Source organism: Aythya ferina, assembly GCF_964211825.1.
Source record: "Aythya ferina genome assembly, chromosome: 1".
NCBI classification, from domain to species: domain Eukaryota; kingdom Metazoa; phylum Chordata; class Aves; order Anseriformes; family Anatidae; genus Aythya; species Aythya ferina.
The window spans coordinates 153460788-153486762 of NC_140296.1; the positions used below are offsets into that span (position 1 = coordinate 153460788).

General features: G+C 42.8%; 1 protein-coding gene across 15 annotated transcripts in view; it reads left to right on the forward strand.

The window, feature by feature from the left end:
• The first annotated feature begins 4294 nt into the window (after nt 1-4294).
• Nucleotides 4295-25975, forward strand: part of TNRC6B (trinucleotide repeat containing adaptor 6B) — a 140034-nt gene continuing 118353 nt past the window's right edge. For 6 of the 15 annotated variants that reach the window (XM_084506870.1, XM_084506865.1, XM_084506841.1 and 3 more), the window contains exons 1-3: nt 16888-16962; nt 19977-20049; nt 25811-25909. In XM_084506870.1, the coding sequence (XP_084362996.1) occupies nt 25856-25909 (54 nt within the window). In that variant the 5' untranslated portion in view covers nt 16888-16962; nt 19977-20049; nt 25811-25855. Of the gene's footprint in view, nt 4311-16887; nt 16963-18594; nt 18623-19976; nt 20050-25810; nt 25910-25975 lie in introns of those variants that run through there. The other 9 variants (XM_084506840.1, XM_084506851.1, XM_084506862.1 and 6 more) reach the window with 5 other exon arrangements.

Below are 25975 nucleotides of genomic sequence, written 5' to 3' on the forward strand. Positions count from 1 at the left end.
CCTATCCCCATTTTTATAGCTTCCAGGCATATGAAGTCTTACTTCCTCCCTGTCTTGCTGGCTCCCTGAAAATCTATGTGAAGGATGCACAAGAATGGTTGAGAAATACTCTTGCCATCCAGTTGAAGTAAAAGGAAATGCTGAATCCTTAGCAAGTATCTTTTCTGAAAGTAATTATTAGGATAAATACCTTTAAATAAGGATAATCGGTATTTTAAACAGCATCCAAATGTTTCCAAATATTTGTTTTATTCCTTTGGTACTTTGATGTCATATCCCTGCTGAATCTTCACTAAAGTCTTCTAGGAAAAGGATAGAGAAAAATGCAGCTTCCAAGGGAAAGAAATAAGCAAGAGAATAACCTAATCAGCCTGTCTTCATATATAACAAGAGAGCATAAATTCTTTTATTACTTTTTCACAAATCATCTTTTTAACAACAGCCATCTTCTTCTCCAGTGCTGGCTGCATTTGAGTCACGGCTAAAGCACGGCATTATATCACATGGCAAATGCTGCATTTCATTCAAAAACGCTTAAACATAACATACAATAAAAAGCAGCAGCATAAGCTGTACTGTGGCTTCCCTAAAGGTAACCTGCCTCTACTCGCAACACAGGTAACTGAACAGATACTTTCTGTGCCCACTAAATACCTGCTGCTTAAAAGACCAGAAGCAGAAAAACAAGAAAAAGGGTTAGCAAAGAGTATTTTTCAGTAGCAATAGCTTTTAGAGACTGACTATCCAGAGTTCCTTCAGGTGCGTTAGTTAAAAAAAAAAAAAAAAAAAGTTAGCAATCCTATAAAAAAAAAAAAAAAAGAGGTTGGAAATAATAAATCAGTGACAGATATGGGGGGAAAAAATATCAAGGTTACTTTTAGTGTTTCGTCCCCTTTCGTGCACTCAGAATTGTGCCAAGCAGGCAGCACTCTTGCCCTTGTTTGTTTGTAGAATCCCTGTTCCCGTACTGGATCTATGTCAGATGCAGTATTATTTGTCTCTGATATCACAAGTAAATTTAATTAAAAAAAAAAAAAAAAAAAGAAAAGAAAAGGCCTTTTCATGGCACAAGGAGGAGATGTTGTAATAGTCAAAACGTTGTGGAATTGACCCCACACCTCCCTCGGGGCACGCTCACTATGAGGTTTCACACCTTATGAGGGTTGCACGCAGGGTCCCAGCCTGCTTCTGTAGAAGCCAAAGGGAGCGTGTCCACGTACTGCAGTGAGAACATTCCCCTGTGCTTTGGTCTTTCACATCACTCACCCCCACAGAGGAAAGCTCTTCCAGAAGTCCTCACCCCGAAGCAGCCCAAGCTTCCCCAGCACCTGGCAATGCACCACAGCGGTAGTGTAATACTGACATCCAGTGGATGGAAAAATGCAGTTTCACTAGCCAACTCGGTCCCATTTTTGGACAGAAGTGGTGATTGGGTAGATGTGAAAAAAATAGCAAGAACTGTTTTGTTGATATGTGTTAGGACTTTACAACAGCCAACAACTAGCCCAGGAGCCGCGATTCCCCTAAATCCACAGGCGAGCCTAGGTGAGATTTTCTGAGTCAACCATTATCATTTCAGACAAACCAAAAAAATCTGCTTGCTTTCTACAGTTCAACTTTGCTCTTCAATTTGTTCTACAGGGGCAATGCAATGTGGTACCTTTTCCTCCACTGAAATGAAAGTTTATGGTTCCCTAGGTTTGTGCAAAATAAATCACATCGCTTCACCTTGCTTTCCACGTCCCGCTGTGCATGCTACAAAGCCCTGAGCAAAACATGTGAAAAAAAAACAAAAAAACAAAAAAACAAAAAAAAAACTGCAAAAGAACACCTATAAAGGGAAAAGGAATCTAAACAGTAAAACGTTATTTCAGTTATGGCAAAAACAAGGTCAGTATCTTGGACATCTCCTCCTCTCCAACACCTGCAACCTGTAGCCTCAGTGTATTAGTGGCTTCTGCTCACACCAAAAAAATAGATGTGGGAACACAGGATACGGACAGTTCCTGCTCTGTGAATAAACACTGGGGAACAGACAAGATCTGCACCCCCAATTTATGCCAGTATTTCATATTGATTTATACAGTGGCTTTTGCATTCCTTAAAGCACCACAGTAATGACCGCGTACATGTATATAGTTATATATACACTACAAGCATATAGAAGAAGCCAGTATAAAGACTTCTTTGTATTAAAGGGTCTCTTTTCCTTGTCCATCAATGTAAAAACCAACTGCTCTTACTGACTGGGGAAGCCATCAAAAGATTAATTGCTGTTTACTGACTCGTGTGGCCAGGGTTCAGGTGGAGCTGGTCTGCTCAGGCTGTTTTCCACTCAGCATCCATAGAGCAGTTCGGTAACAAGGCGGGCTCACCACCTCTTTAGCTGCCGGTTCAGCATCAAAACCGTATTTTTGGCAGCCCCCGTACTCTGTTGATCAGGGTGTAACAGGATTTTCTGGAGGGGGCCACATGAAAACACCGCACTGGCACTCAGCCGGGGTGAGGCAGTGACAGCCACCAAGATAACAGCAGCTGCAGAACTGATGGAGAACGAGCCTGAGACGTGCTGAGGGGCATGGATGTTGGTGCAGGGAAATTTTGTGTAAGGGCCGTGCAGGGCCTGGAGCACAAGTCCTGTGGGGAGTGGCTGAGGGAGCTGGGGGTGGTTGGTCTGGGGATGAGGAGGCTCAGGGGAGACCTCATTGCTCTCTGCAACCACCTGAAAGGAAGCTGTGGGGAGCTGGGTTGGCCTCGTCTCGCAGATAACGAGTGATAGGACCAGAGGGAATGGCCTCAGGTTGCACCAGGGGAGGTTCAGGCTGGAAACGAGGAGACATTTCTGTCAGAAAGAGCAGCCAGGCACTGGGACGGGCTGCCCAGGGAGGTGGTGGGGTCACCGTCCCTGGGGGCGTTTAACGGGAGGCTGGGCGTGGTGCTTGGGGACACGGTTCGGTGGTGACACTGTTTGGGGGTGCTCCGGGCGGCCTCCTCCAGCCCCGTGTCTCTGTGGCCCGTGAGGCGCCGCCATTTTGCGCCCTGACGGGGCGCCTCGCCCTCCCCTCCCCCCCCAACGGCCACCGGCGACGCCTCGCGGCCCCGTCACGTGCGCGACAGCCCGGGCCACGTGGAGGCCCCGCCCGTCGCCCGCGCACCCTCACGCGGCCGGGAGCGGATTGACGGCTGGATCGGCCAATCAGCGGGCGGCAGGCCGTCTCCCCGCCCCCCTCCGGCACGCGGCTGCTGTGTCATCCGGCGGGTGACAGCGGGGGCGGTCGCCAGTTGGCTGCGGGGGCGTCGGCCGCCCACCAATGGCGTGGCGAGCCGCACGATTGACACCTCCCCCGCCCAATAGCTGCGGCCGGGCGGGCGTGCCCGCGCAGGGAGGGGCGGGGCAGAGGGTAAACGTCGTTGGCGGCCGGCGCAGTGTGGCGTCGTTGCCGCGGTCGTGCTCGTTACCGCCTGTGCCCATCACAGCCCCGTCCTCCGTCCGCGGGCGAGGGCAGGGGGCAGGTTGGCGCGGCCTCTCCCCTCCCTCCCCACCCCGCCTGGGCTGGGGCCGGCCCCAGCACCGCAACCGCGGGCCGCAGCTCGGTGGGCGGGCCTCCGCGCCGCTGCGGCGTGATGGGCACCTCCCCTGGCCAATGGCGTGCGAGGGCGCAGGCCGCGAGCCAATCGGTAGCGCGGGTGGGCGGGGCAAGCAGGGGCGGGCGGGCGGGAGCCCTGTTTGAGGGGCCGATCCCGAGACCAACTGGCGGGGTGCGAGAGGGGGCGGGAGCACGCAATGTCAATGTGTGACGGGCACCGAGGGCAGCCAATCAGAGAGGCGGTAGTGATGAGAGTAGCCAATGAGAAGAGGAGGGAGGCGGGCGTTCTTCTTGATGGACGTGTGCCGCGGCTAATGGGCGGGGAGCTCTTCGGGGCTCTCCCCAATGGACGGCGTGCGCTTGCGGAAAGGGGAGCGGAGGGGGCAGACGGGCAGGCGGGCCGACCAATCAGCGCGGGGGTCGGCGGGGCGCCGTCCAATGGGCGGCGCGAGGGGCGGCGCGGGGGCGTGTCCCGGTGTGTTTGGGTTCGTGCTCCTCGGGGGAGGGAGGGAGACGGCGGCGAGCAAAGTTTTTTTTCCTTTTTTTTTTTTTTTTCCCTTTTTTTTTTTTTTTTCTCCCAAATTTCCCGGCTTGGCGGGGGGGAGGGGGCGGCCCGCTCGCCTCTTTCTTTTCTCTCCCCCCCCCCCCCTCCACCTTGGCGGCGCTCCCCGGGCGGAGCCGCCTCCCCCCCCCCGAGGCCCCGCGCGGCTCCGCGCCTCAGCGGTGAGTGCCCCCCCCCCCCCCCCCCCCCCCCTCAGGGCCCTTCCCGCCCGTCAGGGGCCGTTGGCGCCAACGGCGCGCGCGCCCCTTCCCCCCCCCCCCCCCCTCCCCTCCCATCCCTCCTCCTCCCCTCAGGGCCCCTCAGAGGGAGGCGGGAGGGGGACGGGGAGGGGGGGGGGGGGCGCTGCCCTCCCGGCTCCGGCGCCGCCCGATCGCTTCGCAGCGCCCGGCCCGGGGCAGAAGCGCCTCGGCTGCGCCCCGCCGCGGTCAGCGGTGGCCCCTCCCCCCCCCCCGGTTGCCTCCTTCCCTCCCCTTTCCTTCTTCTCGCCCCCCTCCTGGGCACGCAGGCGGCGCAGGGGAGCCCCCAGCAGGCTGCTTGGGGCCGGAGGGGGGATTTGGGGGGGTGAATGAGGGTCTGTGGGGCGAGGCGGCGGCTGTGCGGGACGTGATGCTGCTCCTGGGGCTGTGGGAGGAGGGGCTGCGCGCAGAGGTGTGTCCCGAACGCGCACGGAGGGTGAAAAATAATAATAATAATAAAAAAGAAAACCAACAACTTCGGTAGCAAAATAAGGCAATGTTTGTGTCTGGGGACGCGTCGCCGGCTGTGGGTAACGCCGCTCGGTGTCCTGCGAGGAGAAAGCTGCTGTGTGAGCACGGGTGTAGGAGTAGCTGCTGCTGCGGGAGGTGGCCGGAGCTGCTGGGATAACACCCAGCTCCAGAGAAGTGTTTTCCTAGCTGGAGTAGATAAGGCTAATACTGTAAGCGGTGGTTCGTTTTTTCCTGTGTTTTTTCTTCCATGTTAGACTAACCTGAATATTTGTTTTGATAACCCTCCAGAGAGTCTGCAGGGCGCCTTTACAGTTAACTTAAGTTTCATACTTTACGCTCTGTCATTATTATTATTTTAACCACGACTTGTTAGGTTTCAGTGTTTCATCCTCTGCAAACCCCATGAATCTTAGTGAGAAGTAGTAGGTAGACTTCTGCAGTTTGTATAGCTCCATATTTAACAGGTACGTTTTACTCACTAGTTCCCAGTAACACTGCTATTCAGATGAATCAGAGTTTAGTTTTCTGGTACAAGTGTAGTATGGCTAATAGCTTTGATTTTCAGACTCTTTAGATACTTTCACAAATTGAACCAGCTTTGTATAAAGCTCGCCTATACCGGAGTTGCTCAGCAATTTCGCCTCTCTTGTTGTGGCTCTTGTGGCTCAGGTTCCTTGGAGCGTGCATGCTGTTGAGAAGTTAAGTCCACGTCCTGATCTGCTGCAGCATCTGAGGTCTTGAACTTAACGGTTAGGTCAAGGTTTCCGTATGTGATCCATGATTAGCGTTGGAGCTGCTGTGTAGATGTACCTCGGGAGTGCTTTAAGGTGACTTTTCACCTGCTCGCAGCTAACGCAGTTACAGGTAAAGTTAGCCAATTCTGCACTGAAGAAATAAATCACCTCACGAGAAGCTGAGGCTGCAGAAGGGAGCGTGGGACCCTGTGCAGAAGCAAGTGTGTGTTAGCTTTTCTGCTCTGAAGTTCTGGTGGCAGCAAGGTGCAAGCAGGTCTTACGCTGTAGAAACTAGGTGAGGTTGGTGTCATACCTTGTACTGTCACCTGGGCTAGCTATATTGCACGTGGAGTTGTATATTGATAGTGTTCATGTAAAACTATGCGTATATAAACAATTAGTACAGAATTGCTAATTGGTAATACTCTAACATGTGTGATTCTCGTGTCAACTTGATCTTGAAAGTTTGTTTCTTTATAATGTTGTCAACAGGCTGCTTACTAAAGGAACTCTCTTCATTCTGGTAGTGTGGAAGCACTAGGAAAAACCATGACCCTAGTTTACAGAAATGCCAGCGTCTCCTGGTTAGACGAGCTTATGAATTGATGTGTTACTGCAGCTTTTGTGTGGCTGCAAATTAAGCTGGAAATCTGAGCCTTCATCTTAAAAAAAAAAATAAAAAAAAAAATTTACTAGCTCAAATATTAGGAAAGAAGAATCTTTAAAGCGTGAATCAAAAAAGCATCGTCTGCCAGAGATTGTGACTGAATATTCCAATAAAACACTCGAGTTAGAATGCGTGTCATGGCTTTGCTTGGTGATGAGTGTTTGATCATTAAAACTTGATAGAGTGTAGAGCTGATTCATGTTGCGGGATAACTGGAAGAGGAGGGAGCTTCAGGGGAGAACTCTGCAGTTGCAAAATACTATATTGCGCCTCAGATTTGCCTTCTCTTACAGGTAGTAGAAAATAGAAATAAGTTGTTTTGTAGAAATAATGCATAACATGTATCATATCTAGAGATAGCTGCATCCAGAAGGATGGAGTGAATTAGAGTACTGCTGTAGAAAAAGCCATGTGAAAATTGAGTTCAAATGGGTTTTCTTCTCTTGGCTTTTGAGTTTATTTTTTTCAGTAAAACTGCGTTTCTGCTTACAGAAGAGATTGGATTTACAATTAAGCTTTATGAACTGAAGAGCATAGAAAAAGTCTTTGGAGCTTAGTTATTGATTTGAAAAAGTTTATTAATAGTTATTAATACCTAATGGTTCAGTTACTTGATATGCCATTTTCTGCAGAATACTTGGATGCAAAATCTCTTGTCCCAGTCACTTATTGCCATTATCTTTCTTAATTTCCCTCAGAATGGCTTTTTATGCATAGATATTGTCGAGCTTGTGCAATAGGAACGATCAGCGGACACTCTCCAGCTTCTTTACAGTGATGTTACTCAGTAATTGCTCTAATGCTAGTGTTAGGTTCACAAATTCTGTCTGCCCCAAAGATTTACAAATTCTACAATACTTGTACTAAGAGGAAATACCTGATACTAGGAAATATTTACCTTGATTTTTCTTTAATATAAGAACTTTGTCACTTTGGTGCATATAATATATGTGCCTGAATTATCTTTGGAAATGCTTTTAATTATCTTTGAGTTGTTTTTTTGTTGTTGTTTGTTTTGTTTTAGTGCAACATTTTACAAGTATTATGTCTATCTTGGGGAAAGAATAGGAAGAAGATGTCAGTCTTGTGTTCTATTAGTAAGAACTTAACCACAGATATGTGGAGCAATTAGTAGCATATACTTCTAACTGTTTAACCAGATGTGGTAGAACAAGATTTCTGGATTCTTGCTGATAATCCTTCCTTAGCTTAACGTTTACTGTCTTTTCTCCCTTTTCAGATAAAATATGTACGCTAAATTTGTTTGTTTTTTTTTTTTTCAGTTCATAGTGTGTGGAATAGGGACTGAAGAATCACTCCTAATTTCTTGTTAATGCAAAGTAAACGTTCTGCTACCGTCTGCTAGTAAAAATAGGGGTGCTGTTTGGTCCTTGAGCCAGCTGTCACTGTCAGACAAGGAGCTGCCAGTTGGTATTTCGGCTTGTGAGTTGACCAGGGTAATAGTAATCGGGATATTCTGGTTCCTCTTCCCCGTCACTTTCAGTGGACAGTAAAACTCTTACACTTCCTCAGATTGCTTTGCTTTACTCTTCGTGAGTTCTTTGCTTTGCACAAAAATAGCGAAAGCTTCTACTCGCTTATTTCTCTGAAGAAAAAGTATGATTTACTACAAAAAAGTGACATTTCTTTTACTCTGTGGAGCGGTAGGCAATAAGTGTATTGAATAATTTTTCCCTTGTCCTTCAGGTAGCGGTAAGAAGGAGAGGGTGTTCTGCACTTACGGTTTGCATGTTGTAGGGAAATGTTCTGAGGTTTTCAAGTTTTCATCAGTGTAAGGATTGTGGTTGGAGTTTGGATGTTCTCCGTGTTTACCATGTAGTGAGCTATGGAGATGACCTTTTCCAGTTTCAGCTAGGCAGTACGGATTGCGTTTCTGGGCCTTGCCAGCTTCTGAAATCAGATATCTTCTGTCTTATTTCCTGATTTAATGCGTGTGGATTAGAAAAAAGCACAATGGTTCCATGAAAAATCCAAAAAGAAAGATGTTTCATCTGAGACTGCCAGCATTTAATTACAAATATATATGTTTAAAAGGCTGACATAGGTCTAAAAGTAGCTCTTACTCAGTTTAGCTGTTGTGTTTTTTGAGAACACTGTTTGATGAGAGAAATGGGAGGTACGGTAAGGCAGTATTCCTGCTGCATGCTGTAGGGGACTGGTCAAAATAAATGGGTAAAGTAAAAACTCACAGTCAACGTATTTTGACCCTCTAGGCAGAACGTTGAAGGCTGAAAAGCTAATTAGCGGATGAAAGGATAAGAAGCAAAGTTGCAAAACAAAGGGTTGATAATTTAAAATAGCCTGTCAGAGGATTAGGCAAAAGGTGATACAATAATATTGCGTTGCATGAGGGGAAACCCTCTAAACTATTAAATGAGTGGCAAAAGAAACAACCCAGTATATGTTTTTACTTGCATTTAATTTCTAAAATGTCATCTTAGTTCTTGACAGTGCAGTGAAAAATACATTGTGAAAAACTACCTGACAGTGTTTTTTTCAGTCAGCTTTAGTTTTTTGGCAGCAAGACCATCCTGCCTTAGGAGAAATGGCTTCTTTTGTGCTGTTGGATTTCGTAGCGGTCTACAAAGAACATAGTTCTTAACCTCCAAACTCACAGATATCAGTGGATTTTTCAGATTCTCTTTTACTAGTTGAAAATGACTTTTCCCGTTCCCCTCATCTTGTATCCTGGAACTGCTTTTTTTTTTTTTTTTTTTTTTTCCTATTCAAGTCTCTTTTCTTACAGGAAACATTGATTGTGCCTTGCTGTTCTTTGCTACGTTTGTCACGTAGCAGAAATAGACAAGTTTCACAAGTGAAATCACAAGTATGATTTCCAAATCTAGAAGCTAAATGTTTTGCAAAGCCCTGTGCCAGCGTTCTTGTTTTAAGACTAGTTTATTAAGTCTGCGTGTTATCAGAACAGACAATCCCTGGGATGCTCTACAGCGGTCCTCACCGACCTCCCTGGCCCTGTGACCTCTGCAAAAGCCTGGTGGCTGTCGTGCGTTCATGGTAGAAATTGGGTTCACCTTGAGGAGACGGATGTAACCCTCCTGGGGCACGCCAGCCCACTGTGCGTGCAACACGCTCTGGCTCTGGGCGATCCACCAGCGTTAGCAGCAGTCCCTCTTCGCTTGCTGCTGCTGCTTGCAGCTGAGAGACGTAAATTACCCAGGAGCCCTGTGTCAGCACGCTCTGCTCACACCCTCAGGAGCTGTGTGTGGCTGAGGAGACACGGGTCATCCAGCTCTTCGCTGGTTGTTTGAAAACCTTTTACTTCTCTTTTTTTTTTTTTTTTTTTCTTTAAGACCCTTAAAAATAATCCGATTTACTTTTTCTGGAGATAATTAAAATGCCACAGAGTACATTTCATTTTCTTGCTGCAGCTGACAGCAGAATCTGCTTCTTCATACAGCAGTACCGTAACTTAGAAGTTTTTCCAGAAGTTATGTGGGAGATTGAATCACCTATGCATTTATTTCCTTTACTAATATGAGGACACACTATTTCAGACGTCACAGGTTTCTGTTTGCACAGTGTCTTAAGATACTCTAAGTTAATATTAGTAGGTGCAAAAGCTAGCTTGAGAACTGGTGTCTTTAACACAAACTTAGGGTATAAAGTAGTTGATAAAGTTTTGTTTCTGCGATAGAGGAATGTTGTGTGTCTGCTTGCCCGTTTCTTACAGGTAAAGACACACAATTCACTCCAAACTGTGATCCATTCATGACCTGAAGCAGCTGAAAATTACTTTAAGAAAGCAAACACTTAGAGTTGTGTGAAAGGGTTGCTTTAGGACATTGTCAGCTACTTTACAGACTTGAGTATCTCTCTTTGAGACCCTCTCCAGGATTTTTCTGCACTGAGATTTTCTGGGATACGTGTGGGATTATAACAGCATTGTTACATTGCTCTAAACGTAGCAGTTTAACTGTGATTAGAATGGACTTATTATGAATTTTTTTTTATTTTTTAAGTTGAACTTAAGCTGCTCCTAAGAAAGAAGCTAAATAAAGAGAGCTTCTGCACAAATGTGTATCCACACAGGAAGTTTTACAGTCATTGTAATTCAAATTCACATTCTTTCTGTGTGTAATCAGGGTCTCAGAAGAACTTTGTTTTCCAACTAGTTTTCTGTCTTTTTCTGTTAAATGACTAAGATTCTGCTTTAGGAGATTTTTATTGCATTGTACTAGATATGAACGCTTGAAATTAAGTGTAGATGAGCCTTTTGGTGAGGAGAATAAGAATGAAAGGGAATCAAGCCACGGCACTGGTTTATCCATTTGTTGCAGACCATTTTTCATAGAAAAATATTTCTGAAAACTTTCTTACATTAGAGTTTTTGAAAGACGAATGCTGTCTTTGTATTAGCATCGCACCACCCATCATATGAAACATCTTTACTGTAGTGGTTTTAAATGGGCACAGTTGCTGTTACCTGCAATAACAGTACCAGAAACTGTATACTCTGTGTTTCTTGAGCACTTAAAACCAAAGTGGGATACTGAAACGTATCTTGAGGTGTTGGGGTTTCTTCTTTGAGAGTGGGGTTGTTTTGTTTTTATATAGCTGTGCTTTTTGCTTGGATGAATGGCTGCTTTGGGAGCTGTTCATCTACTTTATGTGGCTGGTGGCATGAAGAATACATACAGATTTTAGCTACTTTGTCAGAGCCTTTATTATATTCAGTAAAAAGTTAGAAGAATGGTACTTACATTTCTGATGGCACTCACTTTGCTGAGTGAGACTTGAAAGTGGAAAAACATTCTTTACTGCACAGCTCAGCTTTTTCACTCGCTTAGAAAACTACATAGTTCTAGTAAATTAGCTTTGCATGACTTTCTTTGTTCAAGCTTTTTAACTTTTGGAGTACCCAGAGAAGCAACCCAAAGTGACAAAAAACCTTCTCTATTGTTGGAAGGTAACTCCTTTGGTTCTTTCATATCCAAAGGCCAACCTTCTTTCTCCTCCCCATCCAACGGGGATTGTATGGATCCTTGGCAATTTGTGTTCTGCAGAAAATGCATTCAAGTTGGGAGAGTCTTTGAATAAAAAGGTAACTTGGCTTGAGGAGAAATGTCTTAAAAGGTGTAAGTCCCATTGTATTAAATACTTTGACGTTGGCCAATAAGCAATGGAAAATACTCCTGACTACATAAGGTAACGGTGGCCTTGGGACAAGAATACAATGACACAATTGGTCTGTTCTGTCACAGGTCTAGCCCTATACTTACCCAGTGCTGGGCAGTGTTACTTGCACCAGTTTGGGTAACGAGGCAAACTGGTAGTGTCTTGTGTATGAATACTGTATGGCAGCTTGACTTGCTCCTACCTTAGCCACGTGGAAGGAGACTAGCTGCGTAAACTAAACGTTAATTCAGTTTTAGAAAGCTTTAACCCCAAAAAACAAGTGGGAATTCATATTACTGCATTTTTCAGATTAAATGAATTATGGACAAAGAACGGTGTCTGAAGGGGAAAAACATTCAAACCTAGAAGCAAATTTTTAAAGAGTTACATCTTTAGATAGGATGGGACAGCTTTACTGTGCAGGTCAATTGTCATGTATTGCAAGTAGGTAGCCTAAAGTAGGCTTGATTCATCCTGACTGTAATGATGAACACTGGCTACTTGTCTTTTAAATGCCACTTTTAGAGGAAATTAGATGCAAATGTTGAAGAATGACTTTGTGCCACCCCCAGAACACGGAAGATTTAGGACTCTTGCGCATGCCTCAGGAGAACCAAAACTCTTTGTACAAATAGTTCCACATTTATTCGCGCTTGCATTGTTGAAGACTAGGATTATATCACTAATAACATATTCTTTTAAAATAATAAAAATAAGAACAACAAAAAAAAAGCGTTGCCTCATTTCTTTGCAGAAGATTGAAATAACGTTGTTAAATACACAGCAGATTTTTTTTAAAAATTGGCTTCCTGTCCCTTTCTTAGGTGCCTAAATAGCTGAAAAGTACAATTCAGGCTGATGTCAAGCTGTAAATACTGATGAAGCTGAACTTGGCAGCTAGTTACGTTGCAAGTTGGTGTTTACAATTGTAATTTAGAATTACCTGCTTTACAACTTAGTATTTATTTTTTTCTTTGACAATGATAGTGTCAAGATCTGAAACTTTTCTGCGCATATGTATATATATATATGTGTGTGTATATATATATATATATATATATATATAAATCATGTTGGTAGGAAGCCAAATAAAATGCCTTTGTGTAAAACCAAAATCTCAGTTACTAATGATTAGAAATGTGTTAAGTACGGCACCTTCATTCGGAAAATTTCAAGGTGTAAACTAGCAAAGACTAAAATAAATGTAAAATAAAAGCAAATTGTGACTTACTATTCATTCTCAACACATGCACGCAGCCCGGCCCTCCTCCTGGCCCTGCCTCAGCCCACCGTGGTGATAAATGTCTGCCCAAAGCAGCGCTGCGGGGTGGAGTGTTAAGCTCTAGCGCCTTCTGCATGCACCAGCTATGCAAAGATGCGTTTTGTGTTTGTGTATCATGACTGCTGTTGGAGTTAGCACCAGAACTGTGTTAGTGTGGGCTTCTTAGTGTGAAAGTATTAAAAAAAAAAAAAAAAAAAAAAGTTTAATAAACCTATAGAAACTTTTATACTTTTTCTAATGGTACGGCAGGAAGATGTTAAGAACTAAAGGGTTAGGTGCAGTATCTTCCAATCCCCATGCTGTGTTTGAATGATTTCAGTAGCGCTGTCTTTAAATAACCCCTGTAACTGCTGAAGTTCCCATTTCAATGTGCCAATGGATAGATAAGCCACCCTTCTTCCCCAGGGCGCATGCCTGCTTACTGCCTTATCAGTTTTAATTTTGTTTCTGCTGCTGTTTTTGATAACCATGGTGGTGCGTAGGTCTTGATGGCTGTTACTTCTGGGTGAAAAGGAAACCCTCGATCCTGAGTTGCCTGTCTTTCATGGTATAAATAACCTGGTGGGATGATTCTGTTGGGATTATCAGCAGTAGAGAAGTTATCTATAGCTTTCAGGTTTACAGTTGAGCTGTCAAGAAGCAGGTTTCTCGTACTAACGTTTAGTTTAAGATGGACAGAAGGGTTTAAAGTCTCTGGTCTAGCATAACACCTCTTGTTCCCTTCACCTCCCCACTCTGACACTGAATTCCTCTGTATTCTGAAGACTCATTTTGCAGCTTTCCTGAAATAAAGCCTCGCTGCTGCTGTACTGGTTTTGCTTCAGCGGCGCTGCAGCTTTGGGAATGCTGGTGTAAATGGATTGCTGGCACTTGGAGTTGACTGCATCCCCGTTTTTGCCACCAGAGCATCGTTAAATTACATGATAGTTGTAATACTCATGGTAATGGCTGCTTGTGTGCCATTAGGATTCCGAGCATTGCTCCCATTATCAAGCAGAAAGCAGTATTAGCAGTGTAAAACAGCCGTCTTTTGTGCCTGTAAAGCATTAGTTTGCAATACCTAAGAGAACAGAAGATGAACAATTGAAAGGAATGAGTTTTGATAGTGATAGTTTGTTTCTGACTTTACTCAAAATTTTCTTTCATTGCGTTAGCTGAGTAAAACCAGTGTAGAGCAGAAAAAGAAGCCAATATTCAAAGCTCATCCTTTTTTATTTCCTAGGTGCCTCAGTCGTCACTGAAATTTACAGTGCTGCTGACTATCCAGTTCGTGTTGGAGAGGGGATAGGGAAAAGGGGAGTTTCCCTGCTCCACAGAGCTTACAGTCAAAGACAAGAAAGAAAGAAACACGGGGTGTGATTCCAGAAGATGCTGAGATGCTGAAAGAGTGCTCCCAACAACCTCAGGTTTTGATAGCTTTCCATAAGCACAGAGTTAGAGTGTAAAAGGACTCAAAGAGGTAAAAGTAGGAACAGTTTCAGGATATGCACACATTTTATACATAACATATATGTGTCCGTGTGTGCTTCAGCCATGCTGAAGAGGCAGTGGGACAAAGCACAGAGGAGTTTGGGAGACATAACCAGTGGGCAGCCTCAGGCTGCTGGGAGTTGGTTTTAACCTTGATTACAATTGAGAAGTGATGTGTAGTGCAGGGTAGGTGCCGAGGCAGACTAGAGACAAATAACTCTCACGTTCACTGTTACCTTTTTAATGGATTCTTCAGCAATATAAGCATGAGCAAGAAAAAAGTGAACTTCGGTGCTTCTTGTGCATTAGAAAGTGGCAAAAAGGTAAACAAAGCATTTTTAAAAAATGCGCTTTCAATTTTTTTTCCCCTTAGTGGGAGGAGGAATACTTGGCACCTTACACGTTGTTTATGTGAATGTTTTGGAACACTGGGGAGGTGGCAATGCGATGTTCTGTCTTCAGTTCATTTTTCAAGGTTGTTTTCAGATGAGAGAGCTAGACACGGGATTTCTAAGTAGGAAGTCTGACCGAAGAACATTTTTGTGTAGCCCAGGTCTACCTTTCTTTACCATCCTCCTGCTTTTGAAATGGATGTGGATGATCTGGTATCCATGTGATGGAGTGAACAAAAGTTTTGTTCGTTTTTTAAATCACACAGATGTGGTTTAAGATATATTACTAGTTTCTCAGAAAAAGTCCAATGACTGGGATTTGAAAGAAGTACCCTTTTGCACTTGTTTCCCATCTCCTCCTTAACATTGATAGAAAGACATTCTTTAATTGGAAAAGAAAGGGTTTCCTGAGCAACTCATGTTGTGTAGTTCTCTTTGTAGAGAAAAAAAAAAGGCATCTTCAAGTGTTCCGCTTTATGAAGTGGTTTTGCTAGTTTATGTTTGTGCTATTGAGCTGTTGATTTAAAAAAAAAAAAAAAAAAAAAAAAAAAGGACTTAAGTGCTATGATTTGAGGCTCGTGTGTTGTACATACAGGTTAATGACAATTTTTGTCAAGTCCTTCTAACGTTCCCTTAGTAGAGCAGTATATACATGATATCTGTTCCGAGTTACAGTGCGATATGCACAGCCACTTCCAGCAAGGTAACTGTGTTAACAGGTGAGCTATTTTCCATGCAGTAGAGAAATCTTCGATACAAGTTAATAATGAACAAAATATGAAGTTGTACAGCCAACACTGAATTAAACGTGGACCTTTTGCAATGCGTCCTGTTCTGCTGTAGGACACCGTGGTGATTCTGTGGAGCACCCAACTGCCCTTGCTGAACACTAATTCTCTGGGTTTTTAACAAGAAGCAGAGGATTTCTGCTTTTCCCTTTCATGTTCTTATCTCTTTTTTCCTTGAAGTATGTCTTTTGGGTTTCCTTCCACCTACGGCAGAAAGGTGGTTCTAAACACGGTGAAACAGCACGGTGGTTCAGTGTCTTGGGCACCAGTGACCTCTCTCCTTCTCCAGTTTCGTTGCTCCTCACTGATGGCATTTCCCTGCTCAGTCTTGGAAAGTCCAATAAAGTGGAGAAGGACTGCCACAGCGAAACGTGGGTTGTCCAGAATAATTTTTATAGTAAATTATGACAGCGTGCTGTAGGTGGAGGAGAAAAATAAAGTATTTTTTGTGTTGTTTTGAAGCTGCGAATGACTTCAGGCCAACTTGCCGATTACCTACTTGGCTATGTGATGGTTTGGGGCATTTACATCAGCTCGCTTTTGTGAGGTGATTTTAGACAGCTTGAGGCCTTTTGAGCAGAGAGTGTGCTTTTGGTTGCTTTATCAGAATCATTGCAGTATGTAAATTGGAACCGAGTTTTAAGCTAAAATTCAGTGCTGTCAGACAGCTAGCCATTTAGCAAGGGGGTAGTTAAATTGCAGTGGCAGCAGAGACCCCCTTTTCGTCTCCAAGCGTCCTGTTGTTGCCAGTCAGAAATGGAGTGAATGCAAATCTTGCCCAGAAAGCTCTCAGTTAATGCCAGAAGCTCCAAAAAAAATGCCTCAGTTTATGGCAGCTAGACCAGCGACGGGAACAGTTTGTCACCACACGGTGCTGCGCGTTGAGCACGAGTGGTCGACAACAGCATGACGCAGTGAATTCAGAAACGTGCCACCTGTTGGGTACCTTCACAATTAACTTTTTTTTTTAATTTTTAATGGTGCCGAAGTAATAGCAACTGGAATTCAGATTTTCCTGTTGTTAACTTGGATGTATAGTGGTAAACCAACGGTTTTGGACCTTTGCGCAGTCCTGCAAGTCAGTTATATTTTGCAAAACCAAAATTGAGGGCTTTTCTAGCCGTGGTCAACGCAGGATAGTGGGTTCTGAATGATTTGAACGCGTTGAGTGTTAGCCAGTTCAGCGATGCTCATGTGTCATTATTCTATCCAAATAGGATTACATACCCAACAATTGCTAATGGGATTCATTTTTATACGTAATTACTACTCAGGAGTCCTCGTAGAATTACATAACCACTTTCCTTGAGCGCGCCTGCATGCGTTATCTCGGTTCTTACACAAGAAACCAGTTTCACCCCTTCCCTTTACTCCGTTGTAAATAGAAATTAAATTTTTAGAATTTCCCCCTGTACTGTGGTATCTCACAGCTGGTAGGAACTTCAATCACACGTGTCACCAGCGTTCTCCGGATTTGGATGGGAGGTTGTGGGTAAAGTTGGAAGAAAACTTATTTCTGATTGTAACCTTGCTCCTTTCAGTTCTGTGCAGCTGGAATACTGCGGTGTTCCTACAGAGGCAGCTTATGTGAGGTGACCAGAAAGGAGGCACTTGCTGTAAGTAATGAACTTGGCATGGAAACGGGGGAAAAACGCAACACCCTAAACAAACACTTGAGAAAAAGGCTAGCCTGGGAGTCCTGACACTGTGCAGGATATTTGGCTGCTTCATAGATTTCCTAACCCAGCTAAGCAAAGTGCTGTTCTTGGCTCAATTAGAACCAGAAGTGCGTACAGAACAGTTTGGGGGTTATGCTGCATGGATGCAGTTGTGGTCTGCCAGGGCAGGGCTTACTTTATGTAAGCCACCAGCAGGTAGGTTGAGTGATTTGTTTCTGTTACTGCAAGGTAACGCATACTGAATCAGATTTCTCAGTGCACCTGGATATTGAATGACCAAGTGTTGTAGTTACGTTGTTAGTGCTTGGTTAGGACCTGGCACAGTTTTTGGTGGGCAGGGGGAGTTCCTTTTCTCACTTTGTTGTCAGCAGTGCCTAAATTGTAGGTGGGCTTTCTTGTTTCCTTTCATTTTTGGTTCCTCTCCCTTCTTGCTTGAGCAGTTGGTGGCTACGTAATCAAACTGTGCCTTCTTTCCTTTAATTTTTTTTTCCTTTGCAGTCTGGGCAAGCATGTTGACACATCTTAAAACCCTGGCTGGTCAAAATAGATGTTCCGTCTGAAGACTTGCGTTAGGAGGTGTATCCACAATATTTAAATATTGTTCTGACTGTGGTGGATGCTGGGATTCTCTTCGCTGTAACATCTTTGCAGTCCTGCTCAGATACATGTCATGCTCCATTACCTAGCCTGTTTTCAGTGGATTCTAGTCTTTTGAACTACTTTGACTTTGCTAATTAACTTTGTTATTGCTCTAGAAATGTAATCCTAAATTTATCAGAGTAATGGAAGGAGAATGATCAGTCTTTTGTTGTCTTCTGTCTGTTAAAGTGAAATAGATACTCACTAGAGGCCTTTTTCTGTTAGTGGTAGGAATCCATACTCCTCATGAACAAGACTCTGTGATGAGGTAGGACAGGTTATTGGCATAATTAGTAGCAGTTCTCTCTCTTCCCATTGAGACATTAGTGGTCCAAAAGCATGTGGTGGTTTGGCTGGAATTTTAAATGCTTTTGCTAGATAGTAATGCTGCGGTATTTCCAAGTCCGTCCTGTAGCAAGCCCTTTTGGAAAAAAAGCTGTTATTTGGATAGCTTCTGCAGTGTTTCATATCCCCCAACTTCAGATGCTTTGCTGTCAGCAATGGCACAGACGTGAGGCTTGCCTTTTGGCTGATACCCTCGTTGGTGGGGGTGGATGTCGGATACGTTTCTTGAACCTGCTAGGTCAATGGCAAGCAGCCTTCGGCTACACCTGTAAGGTATTTTGTACTTGACTGCACGGATAAATAACAGTGTTTTACGTGGCATTGCTGGATATTTCTGAGGTGTTTCAGAGAGATGGGTGGCAATTTCCCATTCAGTCAAGGAATTCAGTTTTCCCTTCTTTTCTGTTAATTGGAAATTAATAGGGAAAGCTGAAAACTCAACGATAACAGAGCGGGCTGCTCTCACCTCTGCGTATTACATTCATTGTATGTCAGTAGTAAAAGTATTTCCTTAATCTCTACTGTCCAGTGAAGCCAGGTAAATGCAGCTTGCTTTACTTAGCGAACTGGGATGAAAGCAGTGTTTGTTCACTGAAGGAAATGTTAAGAAGAGGTAAATGTTACAGCTTCTTACTCATTCCAGGGTATGCATTCACTTACTGCAAACTTAATCAGGAGTTTGACTTTTGTTAGACTTCTGTCTCCAGAGCTTTACTTTGTAACAATAATTTAAAATGCCATATTAATGTACTTAATAGTTTTCCAAGTGAAAATGTACATTTCGGAGTGGTTGAGAAGACAGCATGTTGCACTTGTGTTTCCATGCTGCTTTGCATGTTCATTTCTGGCTGGAAAGCCATCATTTCAGTTCTGTACCTACAGATAGCTAACAGTTCAAAACAGTTAAAACAGTTCAAAACTGTTGTGAAAAGGATAAAATGATAATAATGAGGAAATTATAACGTGCTGCCAAAAATAACATTTTCAGCAGCTATGAAGTTGTAGTGCTTAGTTTAAATGATAACGTTTGTTTTAGGAGGTATTTCCATTATATTACCATTATATTGTGATGAGAAATCATTAGCTTTTTGTTTCTTCTTTTTTTTTTTTTTTTCTTCTCCCCTCTATTCCCCCGGTGCTTCCAGTGGCGAGGTTTCTACAAACTGGTAACCACAGTAAATCCTTGGAAGAGGCATTTCCTGTTCAATATCAGTTTGATGTTTCTGTCATGCAGCAGTATGCAGGATGTGTTGTTCATCAGACTTCAATGTCAGGCTGTAGTATATAGTATTTATTCTGCTGGTTGATCAGCTTGCTCTCAATCTTCATTAAACAGTCCGACGTCTTAAATGGTTTGTTGGGTTGCAGGATGAGTGGTTTTTTTTCCTCTCAAAACTGATTATTGCTCTGAATTGTGTGGTGGTGTGTGAGTAATAATTACGTGGAAGCAATATACAGTATTATGGTTTTGACATTTTCTTGGAGGGTGGCTATTTTTAAAACACATTTTCAGCAGTGGTGCTATTTTACTCTGTAGAAATCTAAATTTGCTAAAACCTAAGCCTAAATTTGATCCTAAGACTTAGCAAATACATGGGTTTTGCAATATGTAAAATCCTTGCCTTCGAAGAATAATTGCCTTGATTAGAGTGGCGGTTGAGGTGGAAGAATAGTGAGGAGAAAAGTACGTTTCCCTCTTACTCTGACCTTGGCCGTAGCTCTTCCTCTTCTCCCCCTGATACTGCATACATTACTTTGGGGAAGAGGAGGAGCCTGTGCTGCTTCTTTTACAATAAGAATTCTGTATTTACCCTATGTGATCTGACAGTTTTTTTTTCTAAATGCTTTGTGAGTAAGGCTTGCTGAGCTTCAGAGGCAATTAACTGTCTTTCGTTTCTACGTGTTTTTATCTGGTAATGACCACCGTTGGCTAATGTATTTATTTATTTATTTTTGTCTACTTCCAGGGTTTCGTTTTTGCACTGAATGTAGCCAGGACGGATCCTTGTGGGCTTTGGCAGCCCTTGGAAACTGTCAAAGGTAAAAAAGAAATAATAATAAAAATCCAAAGTTCAGTATTGCATCCCTGAAAGTTGGAGGTGGGAAGAACACTCACCTATACTAGTTTTTAACCACTTTTACAGTATATTGCTAATGTCATGTATTTTCTGGTGTGTTATTTCCTGTGGCTTTGCATGTGAAGATTTTTCTGTAACTGCCTGATGGGATTTGTGTTCGTCAGCTACATTTGATGTGTGTGGTGGTTTTCTTTGAAAATGAATTAATTTCTGATGAGATTTTAAAGTCACTGGATTCTGTAAGTAATTGGCTCCTATAGGCAGTGAAGTTAAACTGAAGCTTTGTTTTTCTTCTGGATGCTCTTGCTTTCATCTCAGTACCTCTCAATTCTCATTTAAAATGACAAAAACTGTTCTGTTCTTTTCCCATATGTTAAATTTTGTGTTGCTTTTGTACAGTCATAACAAGCTCCATGTAATGTGAAACTAGCGATTTGATGTAATATGGCAAGATCATTATTAAAAACTAACACTTCTGTGTCCGCATACCTAGGTAAGGACTAATGGTTGCAATGATGTATCAACGTGATTGTGTTAGTCTCATTTAAGATATAATTCATTACAGAACTGCCTGTTTTCAAGTATGGCATGTATACAAGATCACCATGTTTTGAAGAGCACTTGTGTGCACTTGTTTTGCTTTGTGCTCTTGAGAGAGTTTAGGATCTACCCTCAGTTTCTGCTTACTTTCTATAATGGTGACAGTTTGCACAGCCTTGCTCTTCTTTGAGGGTTTTCCTGTTGGTCATATCTGATTCAGACTTTGCAATTCATAGGAACCACAACTGCTTTTACATCAAAAAGTGCTTCTTTTGCAGCTGCTGTCTTCAGAAGCTTGATATTATTCTTTCCCCTATATCAAATGAAGGGCACTATTTTCCTCTTCAGTCCGTATTTGATGTCTGCTGGCAATCAGAAGACAAAGTGTCGAAAGACCCGTTTATTAGATAAAGTGCTTTGTTGCGATAATGCCTTTTTGGTGACCAGCAAATTTGAAGACACCTGGATTCCAGCTCTCTCCTGCTAATAAGGGTTTTATGCTTCTGAACGACAGACCTTTCTATTTGGGGAACAATCAGCCTTAGGAAGTAGAAGTACCTTGTTCACTGGTAGTACTTGTGAGGGCTTTTTGAGGATATGGAAGGTTGGCTGAGGTTTTATTCACTGGAATACGCTAGAATGCAGTAGTAAGGAGCTAGGTGCTCTGCACGGCTGTAATTACGCTGAATTTCTGACTGGTAGCTGCATCCATCATCCTGATATCACTGAAAAAATTCTGTACATCATTGCTGTAGAAAGAGATGAAACACAAACAGGATGAAACATGAGACTGATTTGGCCATATTACATTACGGTAGGAAAATACTGTCTTAGGCATTAAATTTCATAAGAATTAGAGTTCTTCTATTAGTGAGTATTTTTATCTTTGAGAATATTAGATTAAATTTCAAAGAGTTAAATAAATACTGTAATTAACTTCAGACGTGCATCTCCTAGGTTGTATGTTGGCATACCTATATGTTGCCATTGGTTAGACTTCCCTTGGAGTCCCTTCCACTCAGGCTGTAGTTGGTTAATTTTTCCAGAAGACCTCAGATGAAGCTGGGGGACCTTAGTCCTATTTGAGGTAGATTTGGTGGATATATGCAAGAGTGGAAGAAGAGGATTATCGTACTGTGACCTTTTCCAAGACTGACTTTGTTAATAGGTGTCAGATCTGAAAGTCTAAACAGACTGTCTATAAACTTTGTCATTTCATCTCCAGGGAGTGTGGTCCATCCAATGCTGGAAATAACTAATTTAATGCTTGGGACTTTGGAAACTGTTGGGCTCCTTTCCGATCCTGTAGGACCCTAGTACAAGTTCTGATTACCTCTTTGTACAAAATGAGCTACCCAGTTTGTGATCTTTAGCCCTCTGCTCAGAAGCTTAAGAGGCTTGTCACTGCCAGCAATGTGGAATAATTACGTTGGTTCTTCATGCGCTGGCAGTAGGCAGTTGCTTTCTTGGCTGAGAAGTCATCCTTAGTTTAATGACTATTACAAAAGTCTGTCAGAGATGTTTTTTCATGGATTCAGGAATCCCCAAATGCCTGCTTCTGGCAATAAGGAAGATGGAAATGCAGCGTTCTTGTGCCAGTGGCTGTATGAATCCTTCCTTTCACAGGGAATTGAAGAAAGTATGTAAAAATGTATTGAATTGGACTCAGAGTTTGTTGCCTGATGCTTTGTCTCCTGAAAAAAGCCACAAGCAAGTGTCATGGGGAAAACTACAACAAAAGGACAGTGCTTAGCAAAAGCTTCCTCTTGCAATAACTCCTGCTGTCTGTGGCTTAAGGTCTTCTTATACCAGCTGTGAGGGTTTATTTTTTTTAAGTGGATTTACTTTTTTTTCCCCCTTGTGAATTTTTCCAGTAAATTGGGGCCTTTTTAAACTTCCAGCTTCTTGCCATTCCATGTGAGTGAGTTCACACTAACTGAGCGTGGTATGAAATAATAGAGTCTGTTTTGAACATCAAAGCTGGTAAAACGTGAAGAGTGAGTGACTCATCTCTTTTTTTCCTTCTCCATTGCGCTCTTTTCTGTTTCTCACTCTATTCTCTGAGCTTCGAATTGTTCTAGTGTATTTAGTCTGTCCTCAGTGGGAGAGTTTGCTTATCTTTGCTCTTGTAGACTTTTTCTGTTTATTTTTTTATGTCTTAGTTCTGCTGACTTCTTGGGAGATCTCAGAAGATAAACAGCAATTTTTTTAGAAGTTCATCTTCAAGTTCTTCTAGCACTCTTAATGCAGCGACCACTCCTCACGGTGGTCTTGTTTTGACATGACCTCACTTGATTTTATAAACTTCTCTGTTGTGCTTCTGGATGAAAGAAACCAAAACCATTTTGACTGTTGGACCACAGCATGTCTGCCTACTGGGCTGTGGCACTTCCCGACTACTCGAATCCAACATTGCAAAGTCACACTAAGAAAGTCCCTGCCCCAGCGGCGCTGAGGTTGGTTTGGACACAGAGCGTGGTCGAGTACCATGGACAGGGCCTGCTCGGAGCCTGTGCCCGAGCCCCTGCAGCGGGACAAGCAGCTTGCCTGCGGGGAGACACTCTTTTGGGGCACGAAGCTCTTGGTGTCTGTGCCTGATCCACGTCTTGCTTACCTCTCAGTACTTAAGAATTTTGCTTATATGCAACAGGCAGCGTATCTTAGCCTGCCTCTGTCACCCCCACGATTGTAACATCCCCACATTGTGTCCCCATCAGTTTCATTTGTTTTGTGGTAGAAGGGAATTCGCTCATCACATACATACTTTGTGCTTAGGGTGTTCACTGCTAATAGAGCATAACCCCAAATTCCTTTAGGAGTGTCTCCTATGGCATTTCACTTGAGGTGCTTCTCCTTTTGTTTACTTAATCTCCTTGTTAATGTGATAAACTCCAGTCTTGTGTGTTAATCTTCTTCAGTGCTGTAGGGACAGGGTTGAAGTTTAGGTTCATCTCCAGTCATTCCTGTATGAATCAGTCATGATATACATACCTCTCCGATTTTACAGCAGAATTCCAGGAAGGAGGTGAAAGCTGAACACGTTTCAAGGGCATCGTTTTGTGTTATGCCAGAAATAATTGTTTTGTCGCACTGTTTGTGGAGTTAACTTCCATGCAACGGATTAGGACGTGAAAGGGACAAAATAATACATCTTCATATATTGCTAACTAGGTCTCAATCAGCTTTTTTCATATGCTTCAGAAAGTCTCGTCTGAATATTTGATGTGGTTTTTGACAAACACAATGTATTTGATTTGTTAGGTTAAATCTTGGCTTTGAGAAAGATCAGTACATTCACTTGAAGTCATGGTATTGATTCTGTGGCCTGTTAATCTCCGGTTTATGAACTCTTCAGCAAGCATTTTTGTATTTGGAGAGTATTATATCTATTATGCTTTGTGCTAGCATGTGAAGATGAAGGGTAAGATGGAGCAGTGACAATGCTAGTAAAATTGAACTTGATGTGAGGTAATGCCCATTTGGATCTATGAAGTCTGCGCTGGTAAAATCTGTGTGACTGTGCTATTGAGTGGTAACTTTCTTTAGAGAAGTCTGAATCTTCTGGTTACACCTACAAAAGAAGTAGGTTCTTTGTAGATACTGAATATTCTTGCTTAATAGTTCAGAGGTTCAACATTCACTGAAAAGGGAAATAAAGTTTTTGTGACTTAAGCTATGATGATAGTAGTAGTAGTAAAGTTTTTCTGAGGTTTCTCACACCCATACCTCACGGAGAGAATTTGGTGAGAGTTCTGCTTTATCCTCATTCCTCTTAACCCAGAAAAGGAAATTGCTGTAAGTCTGAAAAATGCTGCTGCTTTGCCTGAGACTCTCTGATATTACTGAACATAGCCAGCAGTTTGCTGGTTATAAGGCATGATAAGCTGTAAGCAACATTTTGTGGTTTCAGGCCTTTTGTTTGTAGAATATTCTTCATTTCTTGTGACAGCTTAATAGCCATGAAAAATGTTGTCTACCTATGCATGACATAACAGAAGGCATTGGCAGCCTTACCTTATGAACAGCCTCTAACTTTGAAGCGGAAGAGGTACATTTAGGTGACAAATTTCCAAGCTTTCTCTTTTTGACCTCATTTCAATTTGCACTCCCAAAGTTTCCAGGCTTGGAATTGCTGCAGTAAAGGATGACACAACAGTCCGTATCTGAGGTGCAGATATGATGCGGAGAGACTTCAAATGGCATTTAAATGCTGGTGCAGTTGGGAAGATGAGCATCTTGAGAGGGACGGTTGTTAAAGGCCAACAGCAGTTTGCTTCATAGTTGTAAGCTTGGTGTGAGCGCTTGCTTTCCAAAGAACTGGAATATGATGGATCTGCTGATAGCAGAAGTTTTGCCTTCTTGACTCAGATTCCTTGCTGGCTTTATGCTCTGTTACACCTGAAAGATGGCTTATTCTCTGGTGTCGAAGACTTTCTAATCTTTGTAGACTCCCTAACTGTATTGCATGTGTCCATAAGATAAATTTTTAAGATTGGAATTTGGGATCTTGACTTTGTTCAGTTGGAACTGCACAGACAATGTCTACCAAATTAAAGAAGTTACCAGGTAGTGTTGAATACTGGAAACTCTGGGAGCTGTTGGCCTGGGTTAAATTTGAAATAGTGACCAGGAGATGAATGACTTTATCTGTTCCCTGAACCATTTAGAGCCTAGAATATATTTATTTCTAAAATGAAGACAAAGAAAAATAAGAATTCAGAGGTACTCTGGGGTGGCTGGGAATCATAACAGTTTTTTAGACTAATAACCTTTGGATTATCTGTAAGCTGAATTTGCAATGCTTGTATGATCACAAAAGCTATTTTCTAATAAGAAAGATTTGCTCAGCTCTAGTCTCTGATTATTCCTTGCTGACCATAGTTTTATTCAGTAAGCACGATGAATGCATAAAATACTCAGCAATGACATATTTGAACATAAAAAAGAAAGTAGCTTCCTGCTAGGTGTTTTTTTTCTCTTCATTAAGTAGAATTATATTTTATCCTGAGTAGCAGATGCCGTACTTGTTTGTGCAAAACATAAATTCAGCGAATACATGCAGAACGTGAACATTAAAGGTCATAGCCTAGAGTCATTATTTATGTGCACTGCAATCTTGCATAACACTGTTAAAGGCAGCAAAATCATTCTTTTAAAAATATATCTTTCTTTTTATCTTCTAGGCAGTATTTTGCATTTCTGCAGAGCTTTGCACAGATCCTGTTCCCATGCAAACTGATGAGGGAGAAATACTGGAGGAAGGCAGTCCCAAGGTCAGTGAGGTAAACACCGCTGTATTTTGGAGGAACCAAGAGCTTGCTTGGCTGAAACGGGGAATACGTGGAGTG